Source organism: Phodopus roborovskii, unplaced genomic scaffold (genome assembly GCF_943737965.1).
Source record: "Phodopus roborovskii unplaced genomic scaffold, PHOROB, whole genome shotgun sequence".
In the NCBI taxonomy this organism is placed as follows: domain Eukaryota; kingdom Metazoa; phylum Chordata; class Mammalia; order Rodentia; family Cricetidae; genus Phodopus; species Phodopus roborovskii.
The window spans coordinates 18,380,913-18,408,509 of record NW_026126585.1 but is presented as its reverse complement, the minus strand read 5'-3'; the positions used below and the strand labels follow the sequence as shown (position 1 = coordinate 18,408,509).

Genomic DNA, 27,597 nt, shown 5'->3' with positions numbered 1-27,597 from the left:
ATAAGCAAGTGTTACCCACACAATGGAATATTATTCGGCCACGAAAAGGAATGAATGCCCGGCCCTTGCTACACAGTGGAGCAACCTTGGAAAGATAGTGCAAAGTCACAGACGTCATAAAGGTGACAGTGTGTGATCCTGTCCAATGAAGCGTCCTGAGGGGACAGGCCTTCAGAGTCAAGGAGTAGACCGACCGGTCCTTGCAGGGATTAGATCAGGGAGAATGGCAAGGGGATGCGTATGTGTACGGGGCCCATTTGAAATGACGTGAATGATGATTACAGGTTTGCTGAAAGCCACAGAATTATATATTTGAAAAGGTAGATTTTATAGCATGTGATTACCCCTCATCTGTATGTTTTACTATCTCTGGCTAGTGGCTCCAGGATTAGACAAGGCTAGATCATGTGCCTTCTAATTCTGGCTTTGCCGTGTGCTATTGTAACTTGCCTGTCCCCAACTCCAGGTTTCTCAGCTATGAAATTGGAGTAATAGTGGGGCGCAGTGGTGGCACACGCCTTTAATCCCAGCACTCGGAAGGCAGAAGCATGAGAATCCCTGTGAGTTTGAGGCCAGCCTGGTATGCAGAGCAAGTTCTAGGACAGCCAGGACTACACAGAGAAACCTGTCCCGTCCCCCCCCTACCCCCACCAAAAAATAATGGGGTAATAAACGGACCAGCCCAGGTTTGTCATACACCTGAGCAGGACTCATATACAGGAAGCTTCTGCAATGGTACCTGGTTCCAGAGGTGGAAGGGTTAACCAACACCTACTATTACTCCTGCCGTGCCCAGAAATCCCATGTCTCTCCAGTGCTGTCCACTCCTGAGCCCAACCCCTGTCCTCTTCTCCCTACTACCTTGCTACAGATGGTTCTCTCTGCTGTATACACGGTTGCTATAACAACCACGCTGGATTCCCAGCCGCCGCTACAGAAGAGACATCATCAACATTATCTGAGCAGGATGTCACACGAAGGCTCTGGGCATTGCTAGAATAGGAAATGTTTCCGGTAAATCTTGAGGTTCAGGGGACAGGAGAGTCTGGGTCTGCCCAGAGCAGCGAGTGACCTACCTGTGTGGCTGAGATGCACAGCCCATCGACTGGCAAAGGCCAGCCCACAAGCCCAGCCCAGCATCCAACCTTTAGAATCCTGTCTTATCCTCTAACCTGATGGCCAAAGGCAAAGGGGTAGTAGGCATTTCTCTAGAAGTATAATAGGAATGGATAGACCTAGCTGGGTATGGTGGTGCACACCTTTAATCCCAGCACTCAGGAGTCAAAGGCAGGAGGAAAGATCTCTGAGTTGGAGGCCAACTTAGTTTACAGTTCGAGTTCCAGGACAGCCAGGGCTACACAGAGAAACCATGTCTCAAAAACAAAAATAAAACAAGTAAACAAACAAACAAAAACAAACAAACAAAAAAACAAAGAAAAGTAAAGGGACATTACAACTACTAACACTTATTCCAAACAGTGCTGAAGGCCAGAGCCCTCTTCTGGTCCCTCACAGTACTGACTGCCCTTGACCTAGCCAGGCCTTCCCCAAGGGGCTGTAAGTGCTAGTCATTGAGAAGTAGCTATGCCCTGGACCCGTAGGCTTACTCCCCAAGTTCTCTGCCAAGGCTGCGCTTCTACCCAAGGCTGTGTGAAGCTGAACCACACTCCCATTGCAGTCAACTGTGTGGAGTGTTCCCTGTCTGCCTTCAGCTCACTGCAGAGATGGGGCATGGTGGAAGGAGCCTGTCCTCTCCCCCCCCCCCCATAAAGCCACCTGCCTCAAGCACACTGCAAAAGAGCAGAAATGAGACTTGGAGAGAACAGACTTGAACCCCACCCACTTACCCAGGCCGCTGGAGTTAAAAGGCAAGCTGAATTCTCTCTCAAGCTCTGGCTCTCAATATGAGTTTGCCAAGGGCCCATAGGTTTCAGAACCTATTCCTACCTTGGGCTGGTTTGAATAATCCCTGTAAGCCAGGCCCTGCTCTTGAACTGTTCCCAGGAGCAGGGCAGGTACTACCTGGGTAGAAGGGTCAGCAAAGTTGATGCTGCTCTTCTCCAAGTGTGCTAACCCAGCCAGGGCCTGGGGCTGGTTGTAGGGGGAAGCATGTCTGTCCTAGGTAGGAGTTCAGAGCCTGCGAGGGAGCAACCCTAAGCAGAATGCAATGGAAAAGAGGCCTTTGGGCTCCCAAGCCAGAGAGCCAGACAGCTGCCTATCTTGCGGTATCTCTGCATCAGCAAGGCTGCAGGTGGCTGAGGACCCACAGCGCCCCTGTGTGGTTCTTCTCTGTAACAAGCACCAGAGACCTGACAAGATGAAGGAGGTTGGCATCCCCTGGCTACAATAAGGAGTAAGGTTTTGGTGGCTGTCTTACCAGAAGCCTAAAGATGGAGCAGAGGACAGAGAGCCGACTTGTACCAGTCCACATCGACTTGTATGGTGTTGTCGAGCCCTAGTTTTTTTGTGTTTTTTTTTTTTTTTTGAGGGGTATCCTGTTCAAAGTGTGCAACCAAATGCAAGGATTTCCCAAAACAGGACCCTCCGATCACATCACCTGATTCAGGATCTGGGAGTACAGCTGATTTCCCCGGGTGCCACCTCCAGCCCACTGAATCCCTGTCACCAGGGGGTGACACCCTGGCATCTATGCTTAAAAGTGGGAGTTCTTACAGACCTCAGCCAGGCACAAAGATCAGACAGCCCAAGCTGGAAGTTTGCGGGGATCAGACTGCCAGAGATTAAGTGTCCTCTCCCAGCTTCCTTACTTGCAGACCAGGAAACTGATGCCCAAAGAGCAGTCACCTACCCAAGTTCCACAGCTGGTTGGTATGTCTCCTTGGGGTTTTTCCCTCATTGAACTGCTCATGGGCTGGGGAGACTCCTGCCTGGCAATTCCAGGCTACAATGTCTATGCACGCTTCTCTGTTTAGCCTCAGATTTGTTTCTAGTTCCAAGTTTTTGCATAACACCCCCACTCGGCCAATGCATTGTTTTCTTAGTCCTGGCTTTCTGATGCCTCATGCAGCAGCCAGCAGGACTCCAGCCGGCCCACTCACTGTCTGAGTGGGTTCTCTGGGGTACAGAGAAGCTCCCCGGAGCAGCTCTGGGGAGCAGGAGAGCTGAGCGGATACAAGCATAGTGTTTGCTTCGCAGCAGGGTTCCGTGACAGCTGCCTCTGACAATATTGTGGCTTAAGTGGGGGGGGGGTGAGTGGAATGATAGGATTAGCAACAGAATAAATAGTCCCCGCCTGTATGCTTGACAGGGTGGTGTCTCTGGCCCGGAGGCCCGCCCACCCAGCACCCTTCTAGGACCTCTGGGGTCAACAGATGATTTGCAAAGGGGTATAGGGTGGGGATGGAGTTGCCCTTCAGACAAGCTGCTGTGCTCTACCCAAGAGAGGAGATCTGTGTACTGGGTCACTTGTCAGCTTTTAACTTTCCCTGCCACAGTGCAAGGGTGGGGATGACTCCAGTGCAAGGCACTGGTGCAGACCCCACAGAATGGCCTAGTTTAACTCAAGCCTCTTGGGTACCCTGGAATGTGCCCTTAGACCAGGGTGCACTGGGGTGGCCTCTCCTGCTTTGCTGGAGTTGGTAGACTTACATCCTGGAGTGGAGGGAAGGGGAGAAAAGATTCCCAGAGACATTTGACCCACTAAAACACAAAGGCAGGCGAGTCGTGTGCGGATCTCCCCATTGTCAGTAAGTACTGGGAGAAAGTGGCCCGCAGGCTAGGGCTGGACTCTTTTTAGGAGCTGAAATTGTGACAGTTTTCCAGACTATAAAGGTCTGAACCATATGCTGGGATCAACAGGGTCAGGGAATTTTCTCCCTCCAGAGAGTGACAGAGAAACGGGGGGGGGGGGGGGGACTCAGTTCCTCCTCTCTCCCGGTCGTTTAGGCTGGCCTGGATTTCTACATAGCCCAGGCCGTCCGCTGTGGTTAATTCTGGCTGTGATTTACCTCTTCACCTGACTGAGCAGAGCCGAGGCCAGGGTCACAGCCGCCCTGGGCCCCCTCTGTGGACTTACAGGAGAGGTCCTGTGAGAGGGTGGCAAATGCTTTCAGGTCCCCTCTTGGCTCACTTCTGCCCATCCTTGGGGGGCTTGCTCCTCCCCCCAGACACAGCAAAAGGCACTCTAGAGGTGAGGTGTGGATCCCGTTCTCAGATGCCTGCCCTGGTCTCCACGCTCGTGGGGCTTCTCAAACATTGCAGGTAATTAAGGCTTTGCCAGTCAGTCATTGCAGTTTACTTAATTGCTGGCTGATAATTAAAACCTCACGGAATGTGGGGAAATCTGAGTCCTGGGTGACGGATACCCCTGAGCCTCCTCCCCCTGGAACTTGTCCGACTCTATTGAGCTGCAGGCTTGATACACCGTATTTTAGCCTTCTGACCCGAGCAAGCCCCTGTAGCCAACTGCACCCCACAGGCAAGATTAGACGAGCCCTAAGACAAACACCTAGTCAGGCTTGATGTTGCAAGGTTGCCTCTAGACCCAGGTGTGAGGGTCTCACCAAGCAAGAGCTTGGTCCTGCCCATCCACGAATGACACAGAGTGGGGAGTTCCAGCCCTACTGCCCACCCACCTCCGCCTTCTGTTTGTTCCGAGCTACCTTTCCAGGAAGTTTGCTGTGTGCCAGGCACGATGCTAAGGATGTTGGTTCCTAAGCCTCACTGCAGCCCGACCATTCCAGAACATTCTTCTCCCATTCAGCAGCAAGATGAGGTGGCCTGTTTAAGGTCAACCCAGCTGGGAAGAGGCTGTCCTGGAAGCCACAGAGATCCGCCTGCCTCTGCTTCTTGGTACTAGGATTAAAGTTGTGCTCCAGAGTGACAGGCCTGAGAATTGTGTTCTTGACCCCAAACTGAGTCAGTTTCTCCTCAGTGTCAGGTCTTTAGGGTGGCAACTGCTCAGTCTTGCCATCCTTGGGAGGCCTGTCTGATGTCAGGCAGGTAGAAGGGATCTACTCACATCCCCTCTCCGTGTCCCCTGGGCCTTCCCTTCTCATGACAAATTGCCTCTCTTCCTGGAAAATTTCTTAGTCACCTTCCTGTCACACAATGGGAGGCATGTGTGTATGCACCCATGTGCGTGCGCGTGCAGACCTGGCATACCTTGGTAAGATGTGCATATTCTGAGGCACAGTTTCCCGTAATGGAAAGAATAGGGGTTTGGAATCCAAGCAGATATGATGAATCAAATTCAATACCGTGGAGTCATATGCCCAGCATCGTGCCTCGTGTGTGACAAACATGTAGTCACTGGCATTACTGGCCTGTCTGTGTGCGTGTACCCGTGTGTCAAATACATTTGACTGTTGATCCTTAGCTGCAAGACTCCATGGGCAGGATACCTCTGTAGGTGTTCACACACACACACACACACACACACACACACACACACACACACACACACGAGAGGCAGAGAGAGGAGAGAGAGAGACAGAGACAGAGCACTGTGGAAACACAAGATGGTGTACCCGAGATGACCACCAGATGACACTGCTGAGTCACCAGGGAGCTCCAGGGTGTAGCCTCTGCAGCCAGGGCGCTGAACAGATCCCGTCGTCGTCATCCCCATTAGTTCTAGCGGTGTCCTGACCCCCTTCCCTCCCCTAAGCCCACCCTGGGGGCTGCAGATAGTTCTTGGCCTCCGTCATCTCCGGCTGCTTGTGCCCCAGCGTCTTGACATCCCAGGTCTCTGTGACACACAGGGCTGGACCGAGCCATTTCAGGGACCTCAGCGTCTCTGCTCTTTGAGGAGTCTGGCCCTAGGGGGCTGCCCTGCTCTACCCTGTTACTATGGAAAAATGTAGGGGTCGGGGTGGAGGGATTTGAGGAGACCGGAGCATGAGGGAACCGTGACTGACAGAAGAGTTGAGATACGGCTCTGTCACTACCGTGACTTGGGGTTCTCGGTCCCATCATGCCCTGCTGTGCCCCAAGGCCTAGAGAATTAAGAATGAACCTGGCTGACTGGCTTAAACATTTCCCTTAAAGAGATGGGGGGCTTTTGTTTTTTAATGTCACAGCATCCAGTCACACACACACACACACACACACACACACCCTAAAAATGATGACCACACTGCTTAACTCTCCGGATACGGTATGCAGTCACCATGCAGCACCGCTGCTGACTCAGGGCTGCCCTGTCTTATGTCAGGCGAGGTGCGTTTCTTCCAGACCCTAGCTCTACCCTGTGCTGCATGGTAGTTGTGCAATTTATTTGATCTCTCCAAGTGTCAGCGTTCTCATCTGTAAAATGGAACGATAGCACAGACCTCCCAGAAATGTCATGAGCACTCAACCGGACGGTGAGTGCAAAGGACTGGGCACACCCAGAAGTCCCTGGATAACTCTCGGTCCCTTTCCTCTTTGGAAACACACTGTGGAGATGAGCGCATGTACTTTGGCTCATTCCCGTCAGAACCGCAGCAAGCATGCCTGTACCGTGGCACTATGCTCTAGGTTCCCACGTAGACACTTGAGAATTCAATGTTAAAACATATGGGTGTAAACTTCCTGGCCCTGCGCCGTCCCGTGCCAGCATACCAGTTAAAGCCACGGAGCAGCCCACAAGGTGACACCTGCCAGGACAGACAGGCACTGGCAGTTAAGGGAAATGACGCCAGGGCTGTGGACAGAGCACAGAGCGTTGGCATGGGGGCCTGCCCTGTGCCCTTGTCCCTTGACACCGTCATGGAGTGCTGTGTACATGGGACTGGCCACGAGAAGCTGGGGCATGGGGGACAAGACTCCAAGGGAGGGACACAGATGGCTGGGCCCAGGTTTGGAGCTGGTCCTAGGAGAAGGTGTCCCAGAGGCTCTGGGCAGAACCATACAGGGTGACCCTGCCCCCCCCCCCCCACCCAGCCTCTCTCTTGCTTGGCCAGCCATCCAGTGACAGCCAGCCAGCCTGAGCTCAGTCTTGAGAAAAGAAAAAAATAAATAAAATACCTCTTATGGGATTCGGAAATGTTCCCTTTGGCAGCCAGAAGGAGCCTGCTCCCCTGCTGAGTCTGTGGGTGGAGAGAGGCTGGGGGGCTGGGAGTGGGGTTAATGCTGTCTTGTCCAGAGGCTGGGAGGCTGGGAGTGGGGTTAATGCTGTCTTGTCCAGAGGCTGGGAGGCTTGAGGGAGGGGACAGAGGGCTTGTCCCACTGGCCTGTCACTGACTACTGAAGACCCCCTTTAGAGGAAGATTGGGGAAGCTGGGTTCTGTCCAGTGACAGAGTCTTTAGATCCCAGCATAAAAGGTAAATCATGGGGCAGGGCCTTCGTCACAGTGTCCCCAGAGCCTAGCACAGTGCCTGCTACCGAGTTCTGTTGCTGTCTTTGCCGTTTCGTTTTTATTCATTGGGGCTGGGGTTGTTTGGGTTTTATGTTATCTTTCTTTTTCTGAAATAGGGCTTGGCTATGTAGCCTTAGCTGGCCTAGAAATTACTATGTAGACCAGGCTGGCCTCAAACTCAGAGACATCCGCCAGGCTCTGCCTCCCCGAGTGCCGGGATCAAAGTTGTGTACCACCACACCTAGTCCCAAGAGGGTATTTGATAAAAATTTGTTGGCTAGGTCAATAGAAGGCAGAGGAAGGTTCTTCGAGTTGCATCATTTGGATGCTGTTTCCATCCTAGATGGGGGAAAGGATGAAGCTTTGTTTATGGGCAGAGGCTCTCATTGGCCCAAGCTAACGTCATCCTGCCCAGAAACCAAGGAAGAGCAAAGTGGTCCAGATTCTGGCCACACCCATGCTTCTTCTGCAGTCTGGATCCCAACTCTTGAATAGGATCTGAACTGTCCTAGAAAGGGACTGCTCTTCTCCAGCTCCCAGCAGCCACCTCACCTTTAGGAGGCTTGGTCAGGACTGGCTCCTAGACCCCCCCACAGAACCACTCCACGTGTTCCCTGGCCTTCAGAACACTGGCCTGTGGCATGCTGATGGGCTGAAACGGACCACGTAGGAATATTTATGCCATGGAAGCAGGCAAACACTGCCCGTCAGAGTGTCCCCTCTACAAGGGCCCTAAGCACACACCAGCAGAGTGCTCCAAGGAAGTCCCAGGGGAGTGTTCCATTTCACTCCACCACAAGGAAATTTTGCCTGGGACCTCTGTTTCTGCTGTGAGAAGAGGCTCCCAAAACCAGAGCCACTCGGGGGGGCCGGGGGGGGGGTGCGGTGGCCCTGTATGCAGCTCTTGTCAGGGCTGCAGCTCAGCCAGCAGGGGTCACATTGGGAGGCTGTCAGTAATACCTGCTCTGTTGGTCACCTCAGGGGACAGAAGAAGCAGGTGACCGGCCCCAGGGCCTGGCTTCAGGGAGATATGGTCTGGCTTCCCTTCTCTGCGGCCCCCCCCCCCCCGTTTCTTTAAGGAAGCCCTCCTCATTCACCAGCTCCTTCTGCTCTCTCCTTGCCAGATCCGGAGTCACAGAGAAAGAGGACAGTGCAGAATGTTCTGGATCTTCGACAGAACCTGGAAGAAACCATGTCCAGCCTTCGAGGCTCCCAGGTGGCGCACAGGTAAAGCTTTAGTTGCCCTTGGTGACATCCTCTCCCTGGGTCTGGAGGGCCAGACCTCAGGGTTGTGCTGTATTCATCCCAAGTCGAGCGCATGGCCTTGGCCCCCTGTGGACACAGCCGTTTGGACGCCCACATCGTCAGTACTGCAGAGAAAGGGGGTCCAGCACCTCAGCAGAACCCCTGTGCAGTCTTGTCCCGCTGATGATGCTCGAGCGTGAGATTTCGCTTATCCGGATCAACGTGAAAATGGCTGGGCAGGGGTGGTCTGTCATACCTGTTCTCTCCTTGGGCCTTAGTCTTCCTCATCGGTCAAGAGGGCTTTGCTTACTAAACGCCACCCCCACTTCCCAGGTCCCATCCTACTGGGATGCCAAAACCAGATCCTCCAACACCCGGGCTCTTCATTCCTCTGCCAGCCAGTATCCTCTGGCTGCTTCCATCACTCCCGAAGGAGGGCCAAGTGCCTGGCAGGGTCTACAGGCTGTCACCCACAGAATCAGCCCCATGGTATCCGTCCTGCACCCCAACCCTCACACAAACCCCCAAGCTTGTAGGGTACCCCCCTCTTCCACAGCCCTTTCCCCTAGAGCAGCATTCTGGCCCCAGCCCCTGTGAGTCAGAATTTCTCATTTGGTTCCTCTGGGCTTCCCTGAGCTGCTCAGATGAGCTCATAGTGTCAGCCCTAAGGGGAACAGAGGGCCCAGCTAAGTTCTGGGGAGCGGGGTGAGCAGGCAGCCAAGATTGGGAAATCGTGAGGCACGGACATGGAGGATAGAAGTCTGGGTATTAGGGGCCGAAGCCGCCTCGTTTGAACTGGAGGTAGGTTCCTCTCTGTCGTCCGGTGCTACAAACTGACCGCAAAGCTGGGGCATAGCGTTGATGGCCTTTCGTTAGCTCGGGGCATGGTCTGTCCGAGGAGCATCAAGGCAGGCTTGCACACCCTCAGTGTTACCCTCGGTGTAGGCTTGAGTGCCATAACTGCAGCCGACCCTCGTCTTAGTGGCCTCCTCCCATCGGCCCTGGGTCCTCCTTCCCCTACCTCACACATCCCCATTCATACCCCTGCCTTGAAAGCCTGGGCTCTTATTCCCGGACACCTAAGCATCTCCCTGACGACTAAACAGGAGGTAATCAAGGGAATCCGAGGAGAGGTGATGGGTGTGACTTCAGGGGCCCCCGAACAGTCTCTGTCCCATTCCACGGCCCTGAGCAGGAGCCCAGATAGAGCGGTACTCCCACTCAGCCGAATGAGCCACCTGTAGATTAAATCTCGGACATTTCTCCTCCCTGCCACTCCCACCCCCCATCCAAGGAGGTTTCTGGAACATCTCTCAATGCCAAGTCACCCGCAGGGATGGTGCCAAAGAAGCCAAGACTGCTGGCTTGCTGGAAGTCACACCCCTAATGACTCAGCCGCAGGAGCAGGGCAGAGGCAGCTGCCCTGGGCCCCTGGGGCCCCAGGGAAGTAGGGAAGATTCTGCTTGGATGAGGAAGGGAAGCCCAAAGCCTTCCTTTAATGCTGACTGGTCACGACAAATGCCCTGGGGCCCCTGGCTCCCTCTCTCCCTTTACGGAAAAGAAAGCGCCAACAAGAGCCTGTACCCCCTGTCTGCCATAGACTAGGGGCCACTTCTTAGCCTTTGGTTTATCATTAGTTCCGGTCCACACTTTTGTAGTCCAAACACCAGTGTCCTGACTTTTGTATGGAGTGATAAAGTGATAACCGTCCGTGGTCCAGGAAGAGGACCTAGGGGAAGATGCACCTGTTGGGTCCAAAGGCTGATGGGGGCAGCCGTGTGTGCGTCCACACAGCGTGGGGCACCAGCCTTCAGAACAAACACAGTTGTAACCCTGAGGGACTCGGGGTGTGGGAGGTGCATCTGCCAAGGTTGCTGTCACCCTTGAATCCACAGGGTGACTTAGACTCCGTTCCTTTTTGGAAACTTGCTTCCCCTGTTTCTTTAAGTATGCTTCCCTCGGCGAGGAGAGTCTGGGGTAGGGGCTGTGGCTGAAGAGGAATCAAAACTCAAAACTGACCCCCAGAGAGGCCAGCCTGGGGCTGGGCACTGGCTGGAGGTCAGGTCAGCTCTGAGCTAGAAGCCCTTTCCACTGAGATCCAGAGATGGATTTTGGTGCTTTAAAGAATATATATATATATATATATATATATATATATATATATATATATATATATAGAGAGAGAGAGAGAGAGAGAGAGAGAGCCTCAAAAAAGGGGAAGAGGAATTTTAGGTTGAGAGAGTAACACAGAACTTAGGGCAGACACAGAACTGAGTGAGGAAACCTACTTCCTCAGACGCTTGCTACCGTCAGATGCCAGCTACCCACACCAGCTCCCCTGGATACCTCCATCTCTCCCCATGGTCTTCTGCTGGGCTGCGCATCCGCCCTAACCCCCCCCCCCCATCATCATCAATAATCTTCTCACGGCCAGCTTATTCTTGTCCAGCGCTTACTGCTTGAGGCCTTGACCCTGCTTGAGGCCTTGACCCCACTACACTCGGCACAGCCACCCTGGGTCTGTGAAGGGCTATAGTGTGGACTGGACGAGCATTGGCACCGAGTTACGCCACGACCGTGGCTTCCCTGCCATCAGGGGATCTCCGTGTCCCCCAGGAGATGAGGTCAAGGTCCACAGTAACTGGAGGCTGATGCAGAAAGGTGCAGAATGACTGATGGGCTCAGAGAGAAAGATGGTGTGGGCCAGCCGGGAGCACTCAAGGCCACTGACCCCTCCCGTTTTGCTGAGGGATGGGAGGAACATTTTCTCAGACTCAACAGACACCATTTTAGAGAGCTTTCCTTTTTCCAAGCACTTTATAAAACAACAACAATAATAATAATAAATCAACGTCTGCCTCCCATCCCAACCCTGAGAGCCTCTGTGAAAGGGATGTGGTCACAGCTCAAAGATTCTACGTCATGTGTAGCCATAGGATGACCCAGCTTTGGTAGCCCACATGGCTCATGTCACTGATTGAACCCTGTCTGACTTTAGCCAAATGATAGAGAAGCCATTGCTAGGCTTCTGAACTCATCAATCCCAGCCTGAGCCGAAGCTCCGATAACCATTCTTGCCAGATCTCAGCCATTATTTCCTCTCTGAGAGAAGGCCCCAGGGTCTCTAACCTCAGGCCTTCTGGTAGTAGCCTGGGTGTAGCTTCCGTGTCCTGGCCTGATGGCCTGAAACCTTGGGCCCCTGGATGGTGCTGTGGCTCTCGTCTGCTTCCCTGGGTCCTCTGCTTTGTCCTGCCTGTGGAGGAGACACTGCTTCCTCCCCTGATGCTTGGCCAATGGCTGGAACCAATCTCCCTGGGGCCAGCTTCACTTCTCAGGTTCCCCAGAGTTTTCCCCGTGCCTTCCACGTCTGATTTTAGGTTTTCGTAGATCTGGTACCCAGGAATCAGCTGGTCCTTTGCTCACTGACAGACAGAGGTGATGGCCACACCCTGAGCAAAGTGAATAGGCAAGGCCCTCTGAGCTCTGGTCATCAGTAGCCTCCACTCTTCCCGACCGGCCAGGCCTCACTGGCTCTTTCTGGTTGGGTGAGCCATCTTCTACATGTCAGGCCCAGTCAGATCTGTATGACCGCAGACTCCCAACGTTACATAGGGTAGGCATTATCCCCAAGAGGAGACAGGGCACAGATTGGCTGGGCTGAGGACTAAATCTATGCCATCTGCTCTCCGCACAGCTCCCTGGAGATGACTTGTTACGACAGCGATGAAGCCAACCCTAGAAGTGTATCTAGCCTCTCCAACCGCTCCTCTCCTCTCTCCTGGCGCTATGGGCAGTCCAGTCCCCGGCTGCAGGCCGGCGATGCGCCCTCTGTGGGGGGAAGCTGCCGCTCCGAGGGGACACCGGCCTGGTACATGCATGGCGAACGGGCACACTACTCCCACACCATGCCTATGCGGAGCCCCAGCAAGCTCAGCCACATCTCCCGCCTGGAGCTGGTGGAGTCGCTTGACTCTGATGAGGTGGACCTCAAGTCTGGCTACATGAGTGACAGTGACCTCATGGGCAAGACCATGACAGAGGATGATGACATCACCACAGGGTAAGCGCGGGGGGGGGGGGGGGGGCTTGGCCAGCAGGTGCGGGAGGCGGTGGGTCGGGGTGCCTTAAAAGTGGCGTGGACCTCAGCGTGGGTTTGGTCTGCAGAGAGAGGGTGAGCGTGCATGCTGTGGCCACCTCTGCAGTCACACGCGGCTCATTCTAGAGGGTATGGTGAGTGAGGCTGATGAGTCCATAAAGGCATACGCCCTTATTCTCCTCCCTGAGCCTGCCCTCCAAAATGTCTGGCCCAAAGAGCCCTGGAGACCTTTTGGAGGCCCAGCTCTTCTGCAAACCGGGTAGACGGCACATGCCTTAATTCGCTTCCACGAGTGCAGAAAGAGGCTGGGGAAGTCACGGCCTCCTACCCGCTGAGAGAAAACGCCTTTTGAATGGAAGTCTAGGTCAGACCGAGTGGTGGTGGTGGTGTCTCTGCTTCCTTGCCTGGAGGTCCTGGCCTCCTTACTTCTGCCCTTGGTTTATATCCTTGGGTTTCTGTTTCTGCTATTCTTCCCATAATGCCACACCCTACCCCAGCCCAATAACCCTTTCCTGCCCTTGTCCCCCACCTTGGGGGGGTCCCCTCAGCTTATCTTTTCTGCCATAATAGACAGGGTAGACTTGGGCAGACAACTTGGACGGGCATGGCTGTCTTGGCCGTGAAGAGAGAGAGCAGCAACAATTTGAACTGATGGGGTTCCGGGCAGTCTGACCAACTTTTTCGAGCCCCGAGGCCAGAGAGCTGCATGTTTTTCTGGAAACTTCTCTGAGGTGTTTCTCAGCAGACTGGTCCTTCCACTCTTCCTTCATGATTGTCTGGGATCTCCCCTCCTAAGATAACCCCTACGGCAGCGGCGGCAGCCCTTCCCCTGACTCTCGGGTACCTGAACTCACGCTGCCAGAGTTTGCCACTCCTAACAAAACCCTGCAGCTTCGAGGGCATGGCCCGTAGCCATGGAAAGGGCTGAGCTGAGTTCCTGGCCATCCACCACTCCCAACCCGCAGCCCACCCATGGGGATAAACTTGGCAGGTCTGTCCAGGGTCTGTCCAGCGGATGAGTCTGCTCTGGAGCAAAACAACTGATGTGTGAATGGCTTGTTTACTGCCTGGCAGGTCCCAGGGGCAGCCCAGATCCGCCAGCCCGGAGCTAGGCTAGGCAGTATTCAGGCCACAGCTGCTGCGGTGGTCACAGCCTATCATGGGGAGAAAGCATACATAGCCAAGGTATCAGGGAGGCTGCTCCAAACAGACCACATGCCCGGGAAAGCGCCTGTGTGGAAATACCAGGCCCCTGTCCCCTGATATGCCAGCCCACAGAGCAGACGGAAGCACAAAACTATGGGGCCGAGGGCTCAGGACTGTGTCCGCCTCTGGGTAGGGAATTCCAAGACTGGCAGAACCCTCCTCACCCTCGGGGAGCACCCAGATCTAGCAGCCATTCTTACAGCCCCACTAATGTCCCCAAATATAGGAAGGCGCAGGGCCACTGCACGGAGAGCCCCACTCTGAGGAAGTAGTAGGACTTCTAGCATTAACTAGCTGTCTGTGTTTGAGCTACTTAGTCGGCCTCTATATTTTATGTCTACCAGCTGAATGCAATCTATGGCCCGCTGTGAAGAGGAAAAGGGTTAATATATGTAAAGGGCTTAGTATAATTCCTGGCTCAGTGTAATTGCTCACTGTGTTAGGACTGTTGATGTTAGAGTCGCAGACTGATGGACAGCATTTAGCTCCCACCTTGTATCGGCTTTCCTCTGGGTAATGTGTGTGCCCTTGATTGAGTTAAGTCAAAACAATGTCCCCAAGAGTGGCATGAACGAGACTTCCACCTCTCTGCTCGCCTCACAGCTGGGAGGCCAGGGGAGCCTGAAGTCCTCATGGAGGATATATGATAGATGGCCGGCATGGCAACATTCACAAAGTAGATGAGAGTATTACTTGCAATGCTAGTCTGCTATGTCATTTCGTATGCGTCTTTTACGGCCACTTGTCAGTTAGTGGTAGCTTTCGCCCTAGTTTTAAGTGTTCTCTGTCCCTGAGTGCCCGTCCAGGGCTGGAACAGGAAGGCCATCCTAAATGTGCTTAGGAGGGGATAGAAGGACTGAAGGAAATCAGACCATGATGCCCAGTGACTTTAGTGCCCGCTTCTGCTCCTCAGTTAAGTGTTATTAGACCGCAACTGTGCAGGACATGCTGGGTTCCAGAAGATTCTAGGTGACCCTGAAAACCTAGGCTGCCCTTTCTCAGATCAGTATCCTCACCCCCATTGTGGTTCTCAGCTAGATTTTGTCATTTATAGAATGGACTGGAGAGATGGCTCAGAGGTTAAGAGTACCGGCTGCTCTTCCAGAGGACCTGGGTTCGATTCCCAGCACCCACATGGCCGCCCACTCCCACCTGTAACTCCAGTCCCCGGGGATCTGATGCCCTATTCTCCCCTCCAGCGCCAAATGTACACGTGATATGCAGAAATGCACGCAGGCAAAACAGTCATACAAGTTGTTTTTTAAAGTCACTTTCCTAAGAAGATTGTTTCCTAAGAAGTCTGTGAGATGGGTTGGGCCCTTCCTATCCACCCATCAGCCATTTAAACTTCTGCTTCCCAGGCATCTCCAGGACTGGGCCACCTGAGCAGTAGAGCCGGGTGCTGAGCCTCTCTCTGTCTTCCGGTTGGGTGACATTGTCCACGTGGGCCACAATGGATGGCAGTGGCTGGCGCTCACCCTTTCCCAGTTATCCCATTGGGACTGCCCTCTGGCTGGTTCTTGTCGAGCTGTGTTGAGCTTCGAGTCAGCTCTCCTGGCCCGACCTAGCTGCAGGCGGCTCCCTGGCCCTGCCGGGTGGTAACAATGGGAGGGTGAGGGTGGCATCAGAAGAGCCGTTCTTAAATGACGTTGAGTGGCACTAAGTACGTTCACAACGTTGCCCCTGGTCACCACCATCACCTCCTGCACCTTTCAATGACCAAGCTGAAACCATGCTCGTTCAGCAGTGGCATCCCGCCATCCTGCCGTCCCTCCGTCCTTCCTTCCTTCCCTCCCTCCGTCCCTCTGTCCCTTGCTCCCTCCCTTTTTCCCTCCGTCTTGTCCCTGGCAACTAGCAATTACAAGTTTCCCTCTGTGGACTGGACTATTCTGTGTAACTCATGCAAATGGACCCATATCTGTCTTTTTGAGGTATATGTTACCTAGTGTGGTGTCACAGAAGCTCATCCCTATTGTGTCTGAGTTTCCTTTTTTAAAGGTTGAATAGCATCCGCTGGTTGTGTGTGATATGTACTTGTGGATACCTGGTAGTGGGCTTCTCCACCGATGCAATAAACCTGACCAAGCTGAATTAATAAGACCAGGTCTAATCTGAGCAAAGTGCCCCCAGGTGACTCTCCCCTAGAAGTGAGGCAGGTAGGAAGAGAGAGACCATGTGGGCAGGTCTGTGGACCAGCGTTCAAATACCCTGTAGGCTTGGGCTGGAGCAGCTCCAGGGAAGGAACTGCGGCTCGGCAGGTTTTCTGAGGGGCAGGGTTTGGAGAGGGAGGAGGGGGTCCTGAGGCAGGGCTTCCAATGGAACATTGTGTACTATACTTTCATCGTTTTAGCCATCTCTTAGGTACTGGCAATCATGTTACCATGAAACTTGTTGTATAAGTACCTGCTTGAGTCCGTGTGTTCAGCTTTGGGGTGAACACATAGAGAGGAACGGCTGGTTGTTCAGTGACTCCCTGTGTGCTGTCTGAGGAACTGGTACCATTCCCGTTGGGATTGGACCATTCTACATCACTACCAGTTCTACGCCCGTGAAAACCTCTCTGCTCATTAGTTTCCGGTTTAAGAAAAATAGCCATGCTAGCTGAGTTTGGAGATGTCAGTCTGTGGTTGCTTGTCCCTGTTGCTTCGAAGCAGCACGTCGCCTAGCGAGACCCACTTTTCAGCTTCCATATACGTGCGGCGCATGAACTAGGAACATGAACTTTCTGTGCCCAGAGTTCTCCATTGTCATCCATGTGACTGCAAGTGGCAGAATTTCGTTTTCTTTATCGTTGGATAACACTCCTTCATGGATGTATACCACATTTTCTCTATCGCTCACCCATCAGCGGACACGCAGGTGGACTCAGTGCCTTGGCTATTATTAATTGATCTACCGTAAATGTGTGGACACAATCATATCCTCAACATACCCAGTCTCGGATTGCTGGAGCGAGGGGCAGGCCTACTCTGTTTCTGACTGTTCTCCATGACGCCCGCCCTCCTTCCGTCCCCATCACCATCAGGCAAGACTCTCCTCTCTCCACATCCTCAACCAGTATTCTCCGCTTTTTCTCCTTTTAATAATAGCCTTTCTGAAAAGGGCAGGCAGCTCCCACTATGGCTTTGGCTTGCACTTCTCTCGGGACCAGTGGTGTTAAGCATCTTTAAGTGATTATTGACCAGTTGGAGTTCTTCTCTGTAGAAATATCTATTTCTTTGATATTAGGAGTTCTTTATATATTCTGGTAGTAATCCTTTATCACGGATATGATTTCTAAATATTTTCTATCATCCTGTGGGTGCCCTTCTTGTTATTGATAGTGTCCTTTGATGCAGACACACAAATTGTTTGGGTTTGTGGCAAGGTCTTAGTCAATAATGCAGACTGGCCTCAAACTCAAGCTCCTCACACCCCAGCTACCCAAGGGCTGGAACTACAGGTTTGCTGTACCAGCCTGGTTCAGTGTGTGTGTGTGTGTGTGTGTGTGTGTGTTGTCTGTGCGTGTGTGTGTCTGTGTATGTATGTGTATGTGTCTATGTGTGTATGTGTATCTGTGTATATATGTGTGTCTGTGTGAGTGTGTGTGTATGTGTGTGTGTGTGTGTGGGTATTGAGGTGTGTATGTTTTCTAGTCTGGTTTTGAAGTCCTGGCCTCAAGCAATCCTCCTCCCTCAGCCTCCTTAGTAGCTGGAGCTCCAAGCACACAGCATCTGCTAGTTTTTTACTATGAAGGAGTCCAGTTTAACTGATTTTTTTTCTCTTCGTTGCCTGTGCTTTGGGCACCACATCCAAAAAGGATAAACGCAATAACATATACCTTTTCTCCTACGTTTTCTTCTAAGAGTTTTATAGCTGATTAAAAAAAGAAATTCTAAAAGTTCTCCCAACAGTTTGAAGATCTTCTCATCTTGTCTATAGCAGCCTGATAGCCTGTTTCAGCCTCGGCTGCGCAGGCTCAGTGGCTTGCACGGGCACAGCGGCAGGGGCCTCGTCCCCTTTTACACAGTATTAAGTTCTGTGGCAAAGTCCTTATTGTGCAGCTGGACTCTGCTTCGTTTCATTCCTGCTGATTAATTCAAATATGATCATGTAGGAAAACTGAAATAAATGTAAGTCCTCATCTGAGTATGTCGGCATGTAACTAATGATTGCTCAGCTAGTCTCTAGACAAAGCCGGGGAGATGTCCCTACCTAATGTCGCTACTTTCTGAAGTGAACCAGTTTTCCAGACCCCTCATGTCCTGGTGGCCGTCCCTTGGAAGCTCTCAAGCTGTCATCAAGTTGTTTAAAAGCTGGCACCCATGCTCATCACCTGTTTGACACTAGAAGCAGCCCTGCAGGGCCATATGCAACCCACGGCACTGCAGACTGTCACACACGACAGTTCGGGACATTTTCACCCCTTGAAAAGACGAAAGGAATTTGTTTTCCTAAAAATAGTGGGGTCTGGAATTTAATCTAAGAAGACAAGGCTCCCAGCCGTCCGTCCTCCCCATCCCAAGCGGGAAGGAGTCGCGGCCAGAAGAGGCTCAGGGGTGGGGCTGAGAGAAGAATTTCAGAGAGACAGGAACTCAGAGTACACCCCTCCCCCTCCCCCTCCCCCCTCCTTACCCTCCCCCACCTCACCCCTTCCCATCCCACCCCCTCACCCCCACCTCACCCCTCCCCACCTCACCCTCCCCCACCTCACCCTCACCACCTCCCCCCTTCCCACCTCACCCTCCTCCACCTCACCCCTTCCCATCCCACCCCCTCACCCCCACCTCACCCCCTCCCCACCTCACCCCTCCCCCATCTCCCCCCAGATGTGGTTCTGACTTGTGTCTCCATGTCTATCTAGCTGTGTCAGGGCTGGTCTGGGTGGGCTGTGTTGGAACTCTGTGGCAGTAACGATGGGAAGGAAGTGTCAGGCCAGACTAGCCATAGGCCTTTCAAACCCCGCAACTCCAGGGGGGAGCCGCCCATAGCGCACAGAGGTGTGCCATCTGCAGCGTTGGCTGGACCACCATGGCACACGCTATGCCAAGGACCGTAGAGCAGCAGATGGCATCAGCTGGCTCCATCTTGAGGGAGCTGTGTGTAAACACGGGCTGTGGTGACTATCTGCCACGCCCTGTCTCTTCCAGGTGGTACCCGCCTCTGTGTGTGGCTAGATGTTCCAGTTTCTTGCTTCCTCCCCCGTCCTCCCTAGCCTGTCCTCTTGAACTGTGCTTGGGGGCTCAGCAACAGATGGGATTCGTTTCCTCTTTGGCTCTAAAGTATCCTGGCGTTGAAAAATGTCAAATAAAATAAACTGTGGGCCCCTGCCTTCTCCCAGATTGGCTCTTTATCCCAGAGGCACTGAACTCAAGTCTTAAAGAGACACCTCCAGTCTCATAACACAGCCTCCCACCTCTGCCTCCCAAGAGCCACCGCTCTCCAGCTTAGCCCACACCTGACTGCCAGGCCCTGCGATGCCCATCCAGCTCTGCCAGGGACAAGAATTCCGCATGGGTACTGGGTCGGTGTTCTTCTCAACGAGAGCCTGCTGAGTGTGGTTGGGCAGGGAAGAGTGTCCTGAATCTTCTTCTGCCTTTGCCTTCTGTTTCCTGGCTAGTCTAGACCAGATTTACCATTGGCCCAGGAGTATGGGCGGCTAGACCAGATCTATCATTGGCCCAGGAGTATGGGCGGCTAGACCAGATCTACCATTGGCCCAGGAGTATGGGGGGGCTAGACCAGATCTATCGTTGGCCCAGGGATATGAGTGGCTAGACCAGATCTATTGTTGGCCCAGGGATATTAGTGGCTAGACCAGATCTACCATTGGTCCAGGAGTATGGGCGGGGTGCGGGGCGGGCACATGGGGAGGCATCAATGTTCAGATGCAGGAAGAAAAGTCAGTTTCTCCCCTCCAAGGGGCCTCAGCAATAAATGGTAGGCAAGGGCTAGGGGTGGATGTAGCTCGGGGTGGAGCCCTTGCCTCGTAGGTCTCGCCCTGGGTTCTGTCCCATGTACTCTTCCCGTCACTGTGGTCAGATAGAGGAGGAAGGTTTGCCCTGGCTCACAGTCTGTCACAGCAGGGAGACAAGGTGGCCAGAATGTGAGACAGTTGAGCAAACTGCATCCACTGCCAGGAGGCAGAGAGCAGACAGGAAGTGGGCCCAGCTATAAAACGTCAAGCCCCGCCCCCAGCGACACACTTCCTCCAACTGGGCTCCACCTCCTAAAGTTTCCAAAAGCTTCCAAACTGTGCTGGGGATCACACGCTCAAACACAGGAGCCTAGGAGGACATTTTCATTGAAACCATACTACCCTAGAACTAACTAAATAAATGAATGCGTGAATGAATGGATGGATGGATGGATGGATGGATGGATGGATGGATGGATGGATGGTAGGTTGGATACTTTCTGGGTCTACAAGAAATTAAAGGAAGTACAGTTGAAGTAGATGACGGTCGTTGCCTCTTGGGGACGGCACCAAACCACTGCCCTGCCGGTCTGCAGATCCATTTATGTCGCCTAGGCTGATGAGTCTGTGCACGGGAAGGAGCCGTGGCCTAATTTTAGAATTTGGAGTTCAAGCCTAAGCATCTCTAGTTCAATGTGTGGTACTAAGTCATCTAGCCTCTCTGAGTCTTGGTTTGTTCATTTATAAAAAATGAAATTAAAGCAAGGTATAGTTGCACACGCCTTTAATCCCAGCACTCGGGAGGCAGAGGCAGGTGGATCTCTGTGAATTCCAGGCCAGCCTGGTCTACAGAGCGAGTTCCAGGACAGCCAGGACTACACAGAGAAACCCAGTTTTAAAAAACAAAAGCAAGGGGCTGGAGAGATGGCTCATCAGTTAAGAGCACTGGCTGCTCTTCCAGAGGTCCCGAGTTCAATTCCCAGCACCCACATGGCTACTCTCAACTGTCTATAACTCCTCTTCCAGGGGAATCTGATTCCCCCATACAGACATACTTGCAGGCAAAACACAAATGTATATAAAATAAAATAAGTCAATTTAAAAAATAACAAAAACAAACAAAAAAGAATAAAAACAAAATTATTTTTGCCTGGCGAGGCCCAAGTAGAAAAGAATATATAAGAGCACTATGAAAAGTATATAGGGCGTTGGCTTAAAGTATTTATTCCCATCTCAAGTTAGTGTTCTGTTCACTTAGCTAATTAATGGTTTTTGCTTTAGTTAGAGGTTGTTACAGTATCAAAATAAAGTTCCCTTTTCCCTTTCTCTCTTCTCCCCTATTCCCTCCTTTTATTTTTGAAAATAATTTAAAGATTTATTTTATATGTATGAGTCGTTTGCCTATATGCGTGCATGTATGTATTTATTTGTGTATGTAAGTATGTGTACCTTAAGCATGCTTGATACCCAAAGAGGCCAGAAGAGGGCGCTGGATCCCCTGGAACTAGAGGTACAAATTGTGATATGAGTTACCAGTTCAATTGTTGTGATAAAATACTGCGACCATGACAGCTTATAACAGAAAGCATAGTTCTGGCTCATGGTTCCAGAGGCTTAGAGTCCATGACGACCATGACAGGGAGTATGGCCGTAGGCAGGCAGTCGTGTGGTCTTGGAGCAGAAGCTGAGGGCTTACATCTCGATCCCCAAGCACAAGCAGAGAGAGCTAACTGGGAATGGGAACATCTACCCTCCCCCCCCCCCAGTGACTCACCTCTTTCAACCACACCTCCTAATCCTTCCCAAACAGTTCCACCGATGGGAAGCATGCATTCAGACAGGCAGAGCATCCTCATCCGAACCACCACAGTTGTGAACCACCAAGTGGTTGCTGGGAAACGAAACCAGGTTCTCTGCAAGAGCAACAGCTGCTCTGAGCTGATCCCATCTCTTCATGCTCCTCCACCCTTGCTGACAGAGTCTCATTATCGCCCTGGCTGGCCCCACTGTGTAGCCCTGTCTGCCTTTGAACTCTATTTTTTTTGTATACAGTGAATGTGTGTTTATGTGAATTTGTAGCATGCACGCCATCTTGTTTGTTGACTTGTTTTGAGATAAGGTCTCTCCCAAATCTGGAGCTCGCTGACTGAGCTAGACTGGGGTCCAGCTGGTTTTCATGATGCTTTACTGCCACACCTGGCTTTTTTTTTTTTTTTTACATGGATGCTGGGGATCCAAACCCAGGTCCTCCTACCGGTGCTACAGGAACTTTACCAAACAAGCCACGTAGCCTTAAGCTCTTAGTCATCCTGCCTCCTATCCCCAAGTCCTGAGGTTACAGGGACATCCCACAAAACCCAAGCTGAAATAGAATTACTTAAACTCGGTAGATGGTACATTGGCTTTCCGCTCTGACTTCTCTCTTGGAGTGGTCTTCTTGGTTTTTGCTCCCTTTGGTGCTCCCAGCATGCAGTTAACAGAGTGGCTAAAGGCACACAGGCTGGGTTGCATGCTGCCTCTCCCTCCTCCAGCCAGGTGAGGTTAGAGGCATGCCCTGCCTCCCCTCTTGGTACCACAGCTGGAAAGCGTGGGCCACAGTGCCTCTGTCTCATATGATGAGAGAATTCAGCATGTTGCCATGTCTACTTTAGATATCATATGGACTTGATGCATACTAGCCACCATTAGTCATTTGTTAACAGACATCAATACATTGACAGACCTAAGCTGTCACATACACGTTCTAAATAATGGTAACTGTATTTACAAGTGTATGTTTGCCTTCATGCTGGAAATGGTGTTTTAATCCTCACTGGGAAGAAGAGGAATTTATTTGCTAAGCAATATGGACTTGCTCTGACCCTGTTTGCTTGTGCGTGCAATGTTCTTCACCAAACGGTGCCCACATGTGGCTTGGGATCTGAGTCATGAGTACAGCATGTAGCTGTGCACAGAACTAAGTTAATTGTAGGGATGGCTCAGTGGCTGGGTACCTGCCTCTCTTCCAGCATTCACATTAGGGTGGTTCACAACCATCTCTAACTCCAGCTCCAGGAATTCTAACATCTCAGGGCCTCAGAGGACACTTGTACACACACACACACACACACACACACACACACACACACAGAGTTAAAAATAAAATAAATTTATGAAACAAACTGAGAACTAAACTAACTGTGCACAGGTTCACTGTGGCTGGCCTTTTCCCCATCATGACCTGGCTCGTCGGGCTTGCTGTCCCACACTCAGACATTGCGCAGAGTGGCTTGGGCTGGTGTCTTAGCGCCCTGTGTGCTGCTATAACACAGTGCCACAAAGAGATCATTTATAAAGAACAGAAATTTATTTCTTACACTTCTGGGAGATAGGAGTCTAAGACTGAAGGTCTGCTCAGGACCTTCTTTGGGGGAAGTGGAGGATCAGAAGGACGTACGTGATCGAGGGGGTTAGCTTGTGTTTATTGGGAACCTGCCCCCCAACTATAACTAACCGTGAATCTGTGCCGCCCTGCCTGGCTTTGCGCCTTTAAAGTCCTATATCTCGACACCGTCACTGAAGATTTCCCAGCACATGCCCCCCGTCTTAGACAACACATGAAGCCATACAGAGTCAGCAGATCTGAGGCAGGGATGGCACAGGTTATTGTTGTGGGCACCGGAGGCTTGGAGATTTCTAGGAAGTTAGTGACCCCACAAGGGTCAAAGAAGCTTGGTTATTTATCTTTCAGCTCCCTCACATTATTGAACGTGGCAGCTCCTAGTGGCACTGAATGACACTTTTAGCGTGTTGTGGCTGGGTCACGGGCGTAGGTGCCTGATGAGATCAGTGAGGAGAAGACAGGTGTGTATGGAATCAGATTCCGGGGCTGCTGTGATGGAAGGGGCTAAGCTGAGGGAGTCCTAGGCAATCCAAGTTCCATTCATTCTCAAAGCACAACAGTAGACCGCTCTGTCTGCGGAGTTAGTGCGCATCTTGTACTGTGTCTCTTAAAACCTGGAGTAAGCCAGGTATTCCAGAGGGGCTTCTGGATGCATGCTAGTTACCATGGCAACTGAGGCCGACTAGGGAGTGGCCCCTCCTTTGGGTGCCCTAGTGACCTACAATTGAGCTGCTGGAGTCTTCACTTAGTGTGATGACAGTCAGGGAGGATGGGCGTTAAGGAAAGCTGCTGAGGTGGGCATGGCTTTTCTCTCCCAGCCCTGCCCACCTGTCTCGCTGCCCATTCGTCTCTCCTCTGCCAACCCCTCATTTTCTCCACAACCCATATGTTATGTGATAGAGTCAGCTGAGCTTGGATGTGCCTGGAAGTTTCATGCAAACTGTCGTCACCAGAAGAGCACAAGCTTGGAAGCATGATGGGGCTGGGTCAGATACCGTCTCCGAGGCTTCAGGAAAGCCGTTTATGCTAAGTATACGTAATGGTATGGGGCCAGGATTGTTGTTGGAAGACAACAGAATGCAATATATGTATGTATGCATATGTATATAGCATATGTGTATATGTTATATATAACATACATATAGTACGTGGCATGCAGTAGATGCTCAGGATATGGAAGGTACTCAGTATGCTGTAGGTGCTCAAGGTGCTTTTCTTCTTTGACGTTCTAGAAATCTAGGGCTATAGAGGCCACCTTTGAAATAGAACTTTTCTGTCTAGGTGATGATGCTTGGTTGCTGTACTCTCTTTTCCAAATACCCTCTCATTGAGGAGCTTCTCCCAATTCACCCCATTACACTGTGATTGCTATCTGATTCTGGGTTGTTCGAGCCTCAGTTTGCGCGTTCACGATTCCTCGACAATAGTAAAGGAACAGCTCATAAAAATGCTAACTTGGAATTGTCTTATTTAACCTCAACAATATGAATTACATATTCTTTACCTCGATTTACAAGCTAAGAAACGGGACTCAGCCTAACTAGATGATGGGATTCCATAACTTCAGAGTGGCGGAATCCTAGCAAAGGCCGGGCCTGATACCCATTCCAGTCTACCATTGCCTTCCTATGTGTGTCTCGTTTCCCTAAAACCTGAGAGCACGGTGGAGGAGAGATCATATGCCACCCACAGGCATAGCACCTTCCCAAACACCGACAGCCTGTCTCTTTTCCTGCGGACAGCGTGTGTTCTCACGCGCTGCTGAATGCCCAGCGAACCCTTGCTAGAGACCCTGCTGGAATGCCCCTAAGCAACCTCCCATCTTCCTCACTTTGGGGAGCCACAAAGTGGCCACAGCTGGGAGCTCTGGGCCAACAGCAAATGAGCAGCCCAAGCCTGTGAATGCACGTCCTTGTTTGACTCTAGCTCAAAGACCAAACTGTCCCAGGATATTCCTGAGGGCCAGCTCAGGCCTCTGGACTATCAGATGTCTCTGGTCAGACAGCAAAGGGCCATTCACTGCAGCTGAAGAAACGCCGGCAGTCCAAGCAGGAGGCGTACCCGCCAAGGTCTCTCTGCAGGAGGGTTCCCCCAAAGAGGTCTGAAGACAGAGTTATTCTCCATTCACTGTCCTGGTAGCAATGAAGCAAGCACCAGCAGATGCGTGGAAGTCTGGATTTGAAAAGCAAAGTAGAAAAGAGAGACCCAAGGCACGTAGCTATGTCAGAAATGGATGGATACTCACGGAATTTGAGGGACAGGCTCAGGGAGAGAGCAGGTGGAAGAGGTTCCACGTGGGCACGTGCCAGAGACAGAGCCGGAGCTCTGCGCATGCCCAGGAGTTGGAAGGGCAGGTGGACATCGTGGGAGGCTTGAGTGAGAGGTGGCTAGATACAGAGGCAGGGTATGTGCAAGGTCACTTGAGGATGCGAGGCCGCCTACGCACTTGACCCAACACGGGGCAAACAAGTGGCATCTCCCAGCACTCACTTCTTCTTTGTCCATTTGTATTCAAGGGGTCCTCCCTGAGCCCCCCGCCCCTCCCCCCCTTGTGTGGCATCTCCAGCCTGGAGACGGAGACCTAGCTCCCACCCATCCTTGCTGTTCACGCTCTTTTCCCAGATGTCCAGGTTTTCTGGAATTGGCCTGGGCAAAGCACTCCCATGTTAACCCTCCCACCGAAGGACCCCATTGCAGTCTGGGAGGCAGCGGCTACGCAGAGTGACAGTCTAGGGACCATTCCATAGCCTGATTGACTGTGATCCACTTTTCAGTTTGCTACTTCCTACCGACCTGGAGTGTTACCCTGCCTGTTTTTGCTTCGGTCTGAAAAGACGTCTGGTGCTAACGCCCACATCGTGGGATCTGTTTATACATTTGGTGTATACTTTATAGAATGCCCGCTGCACGACAGGCCCTGCAGATTCAGGAGGAGAAAACACCCTAAACACGTCTAAAATGAAATGGCACATGAAAAATGAAAATATACCCTTAAACGACGCTGTGCAATAAGGAAAAGCCAAGGCTGCGTAGAGTAATGAGTGCAGGCTGTTTGAGATAGGTGGACGGGAACGCTTTCTTTGACCCGGCAAACAGAGGCACATGGGCAAAGGCCCCCAAGGCAAGCAAGAGTGAGTACATGTTCAGGGAGTCAGAAGGAGGTCAGTGTGGCCGACACAAAGTAAACAGAGAAGAGAGTGGTCAGAAATGAGGGCAGCGGTTAGCGAGGGGCCAGGTGTGCCTTGAAGGGGGCCGTCCCTTGTGGGAGGGACCTTTGGAGGACTTCATGGAAGGGGTGATGCGGCTTACTCTGAGATCACCGTGACTGCGGAGAACCAGGGAGCAAGGCAGGAGACCTCTGCATCGGTGCAGGCAAGAGCAGATGGCCGTCACACCTGGTGTAGAGGCAGAAGTAGGAGGGTTTGGAGATTAAATGAGATGATGTATGTGCAGACAGACGTGCTCATAGACACACTGCTATTTCCTCAGTGACACCCTTCCACACATCTCCCCATCCCTACCACCAGCTCATCGGGCTAGAGCAGCAACCTCTTCCTTTTTTTTTTTCTTTTCCCTCCTGCCTCTCCCTCTCAGGGATGGTAAGAGAGGTCCATGAGGATGCTAGCTCATCACAGAAGATTGTTGAGGCTTCCTTTTCTGCAGTTCCCACCTGCAGGGGTGGTGGGAAAGGCCGGTTTTGGCAAAGGTTATATAAATATTTGCAGAGCAATAACACAGCTAGGAGAAGGAACCCTTCCTTCAGCTGGTGCATTTGCCAGCCTAGAAAAAGCTCAGCTGGGACTAGGGACAGGCTTTGGAACTCTCCACGGCGCATCTGCTGACCCTCAATGCCTCCATTCAAACCGTTCCACAGACTGGCCTTCCATACCTTTCAGTATGAGCCCCATGCCCCGTGGAGGGATCTGGCGAGAGGTGATACCTCCGTCTGGAGAAACCCTAGTCTAGGAACCAAGAAACCTGCATTTGCACAGGAATGTATCCTTTATGGGCTTCATCGGTAGGAGGACCTGTGACTGGGCACAGTGACCTTCCAAGTGTTTTCAGCACTGATCTCTGAGTTGGATCTGGTCCAGGCTCCCTGGTACCAGCTCCAGGAAGGGCCTGGAGGCTGGCTGGGCCATGAGGTGAGAAGGAAAGCTCATGCCAAGGGCTATGAAAGATCTCAGACATAGGCATCAGGTCAAGAAATTCCCTGGTGATTCCTGAGCTAGGACTGACATCATTGTGCCAGCACCTGAGGGCAGATTTCCTTAGGCCACTTTTTGAGTCCTCCTGGCTTCAAACAACCTAAAGAAAGTGTAGTGTTGGCTACCTGGCCTTAGATCAGTAGGCTGTTTAACAAAAGAAGCTGGAAATCATTTTCCTAGATATTTCTCTCAAGGTCAAACACCACCAAATGACTCCATCAAGATTTAGGAGTCTTTGGAAGATCTGGGGTAGGTCTTTGAAG

At 52.0% G+C, this 27,597-nt stretch overlaps 1 protein-coding gene across 1 annotated transcript in view; it reads left to right on the top strand.

Moving 5' to 3' along the window:
• The window catches only part of Nav1 (neuron navigator 1), a 220,548-nt gene that overhangs the window by 124,765 nt on the left and 68,186 nt on the right, over positions 1-27,597 (top strand). The window contains exons 5-6 of the mRNA XM_051204077.1: positions 8,426-8,528; positions 12,241-12,606. Coding sequence (XP_051060034.1) covers positions 8,426-8,528; positions 12,241-12,606 — 469 coding nt within the window. The remainder of the gene's footprint in view (positions 1-8,425; positions 8,529-12,240; positions 12,607-27,597) is intronic.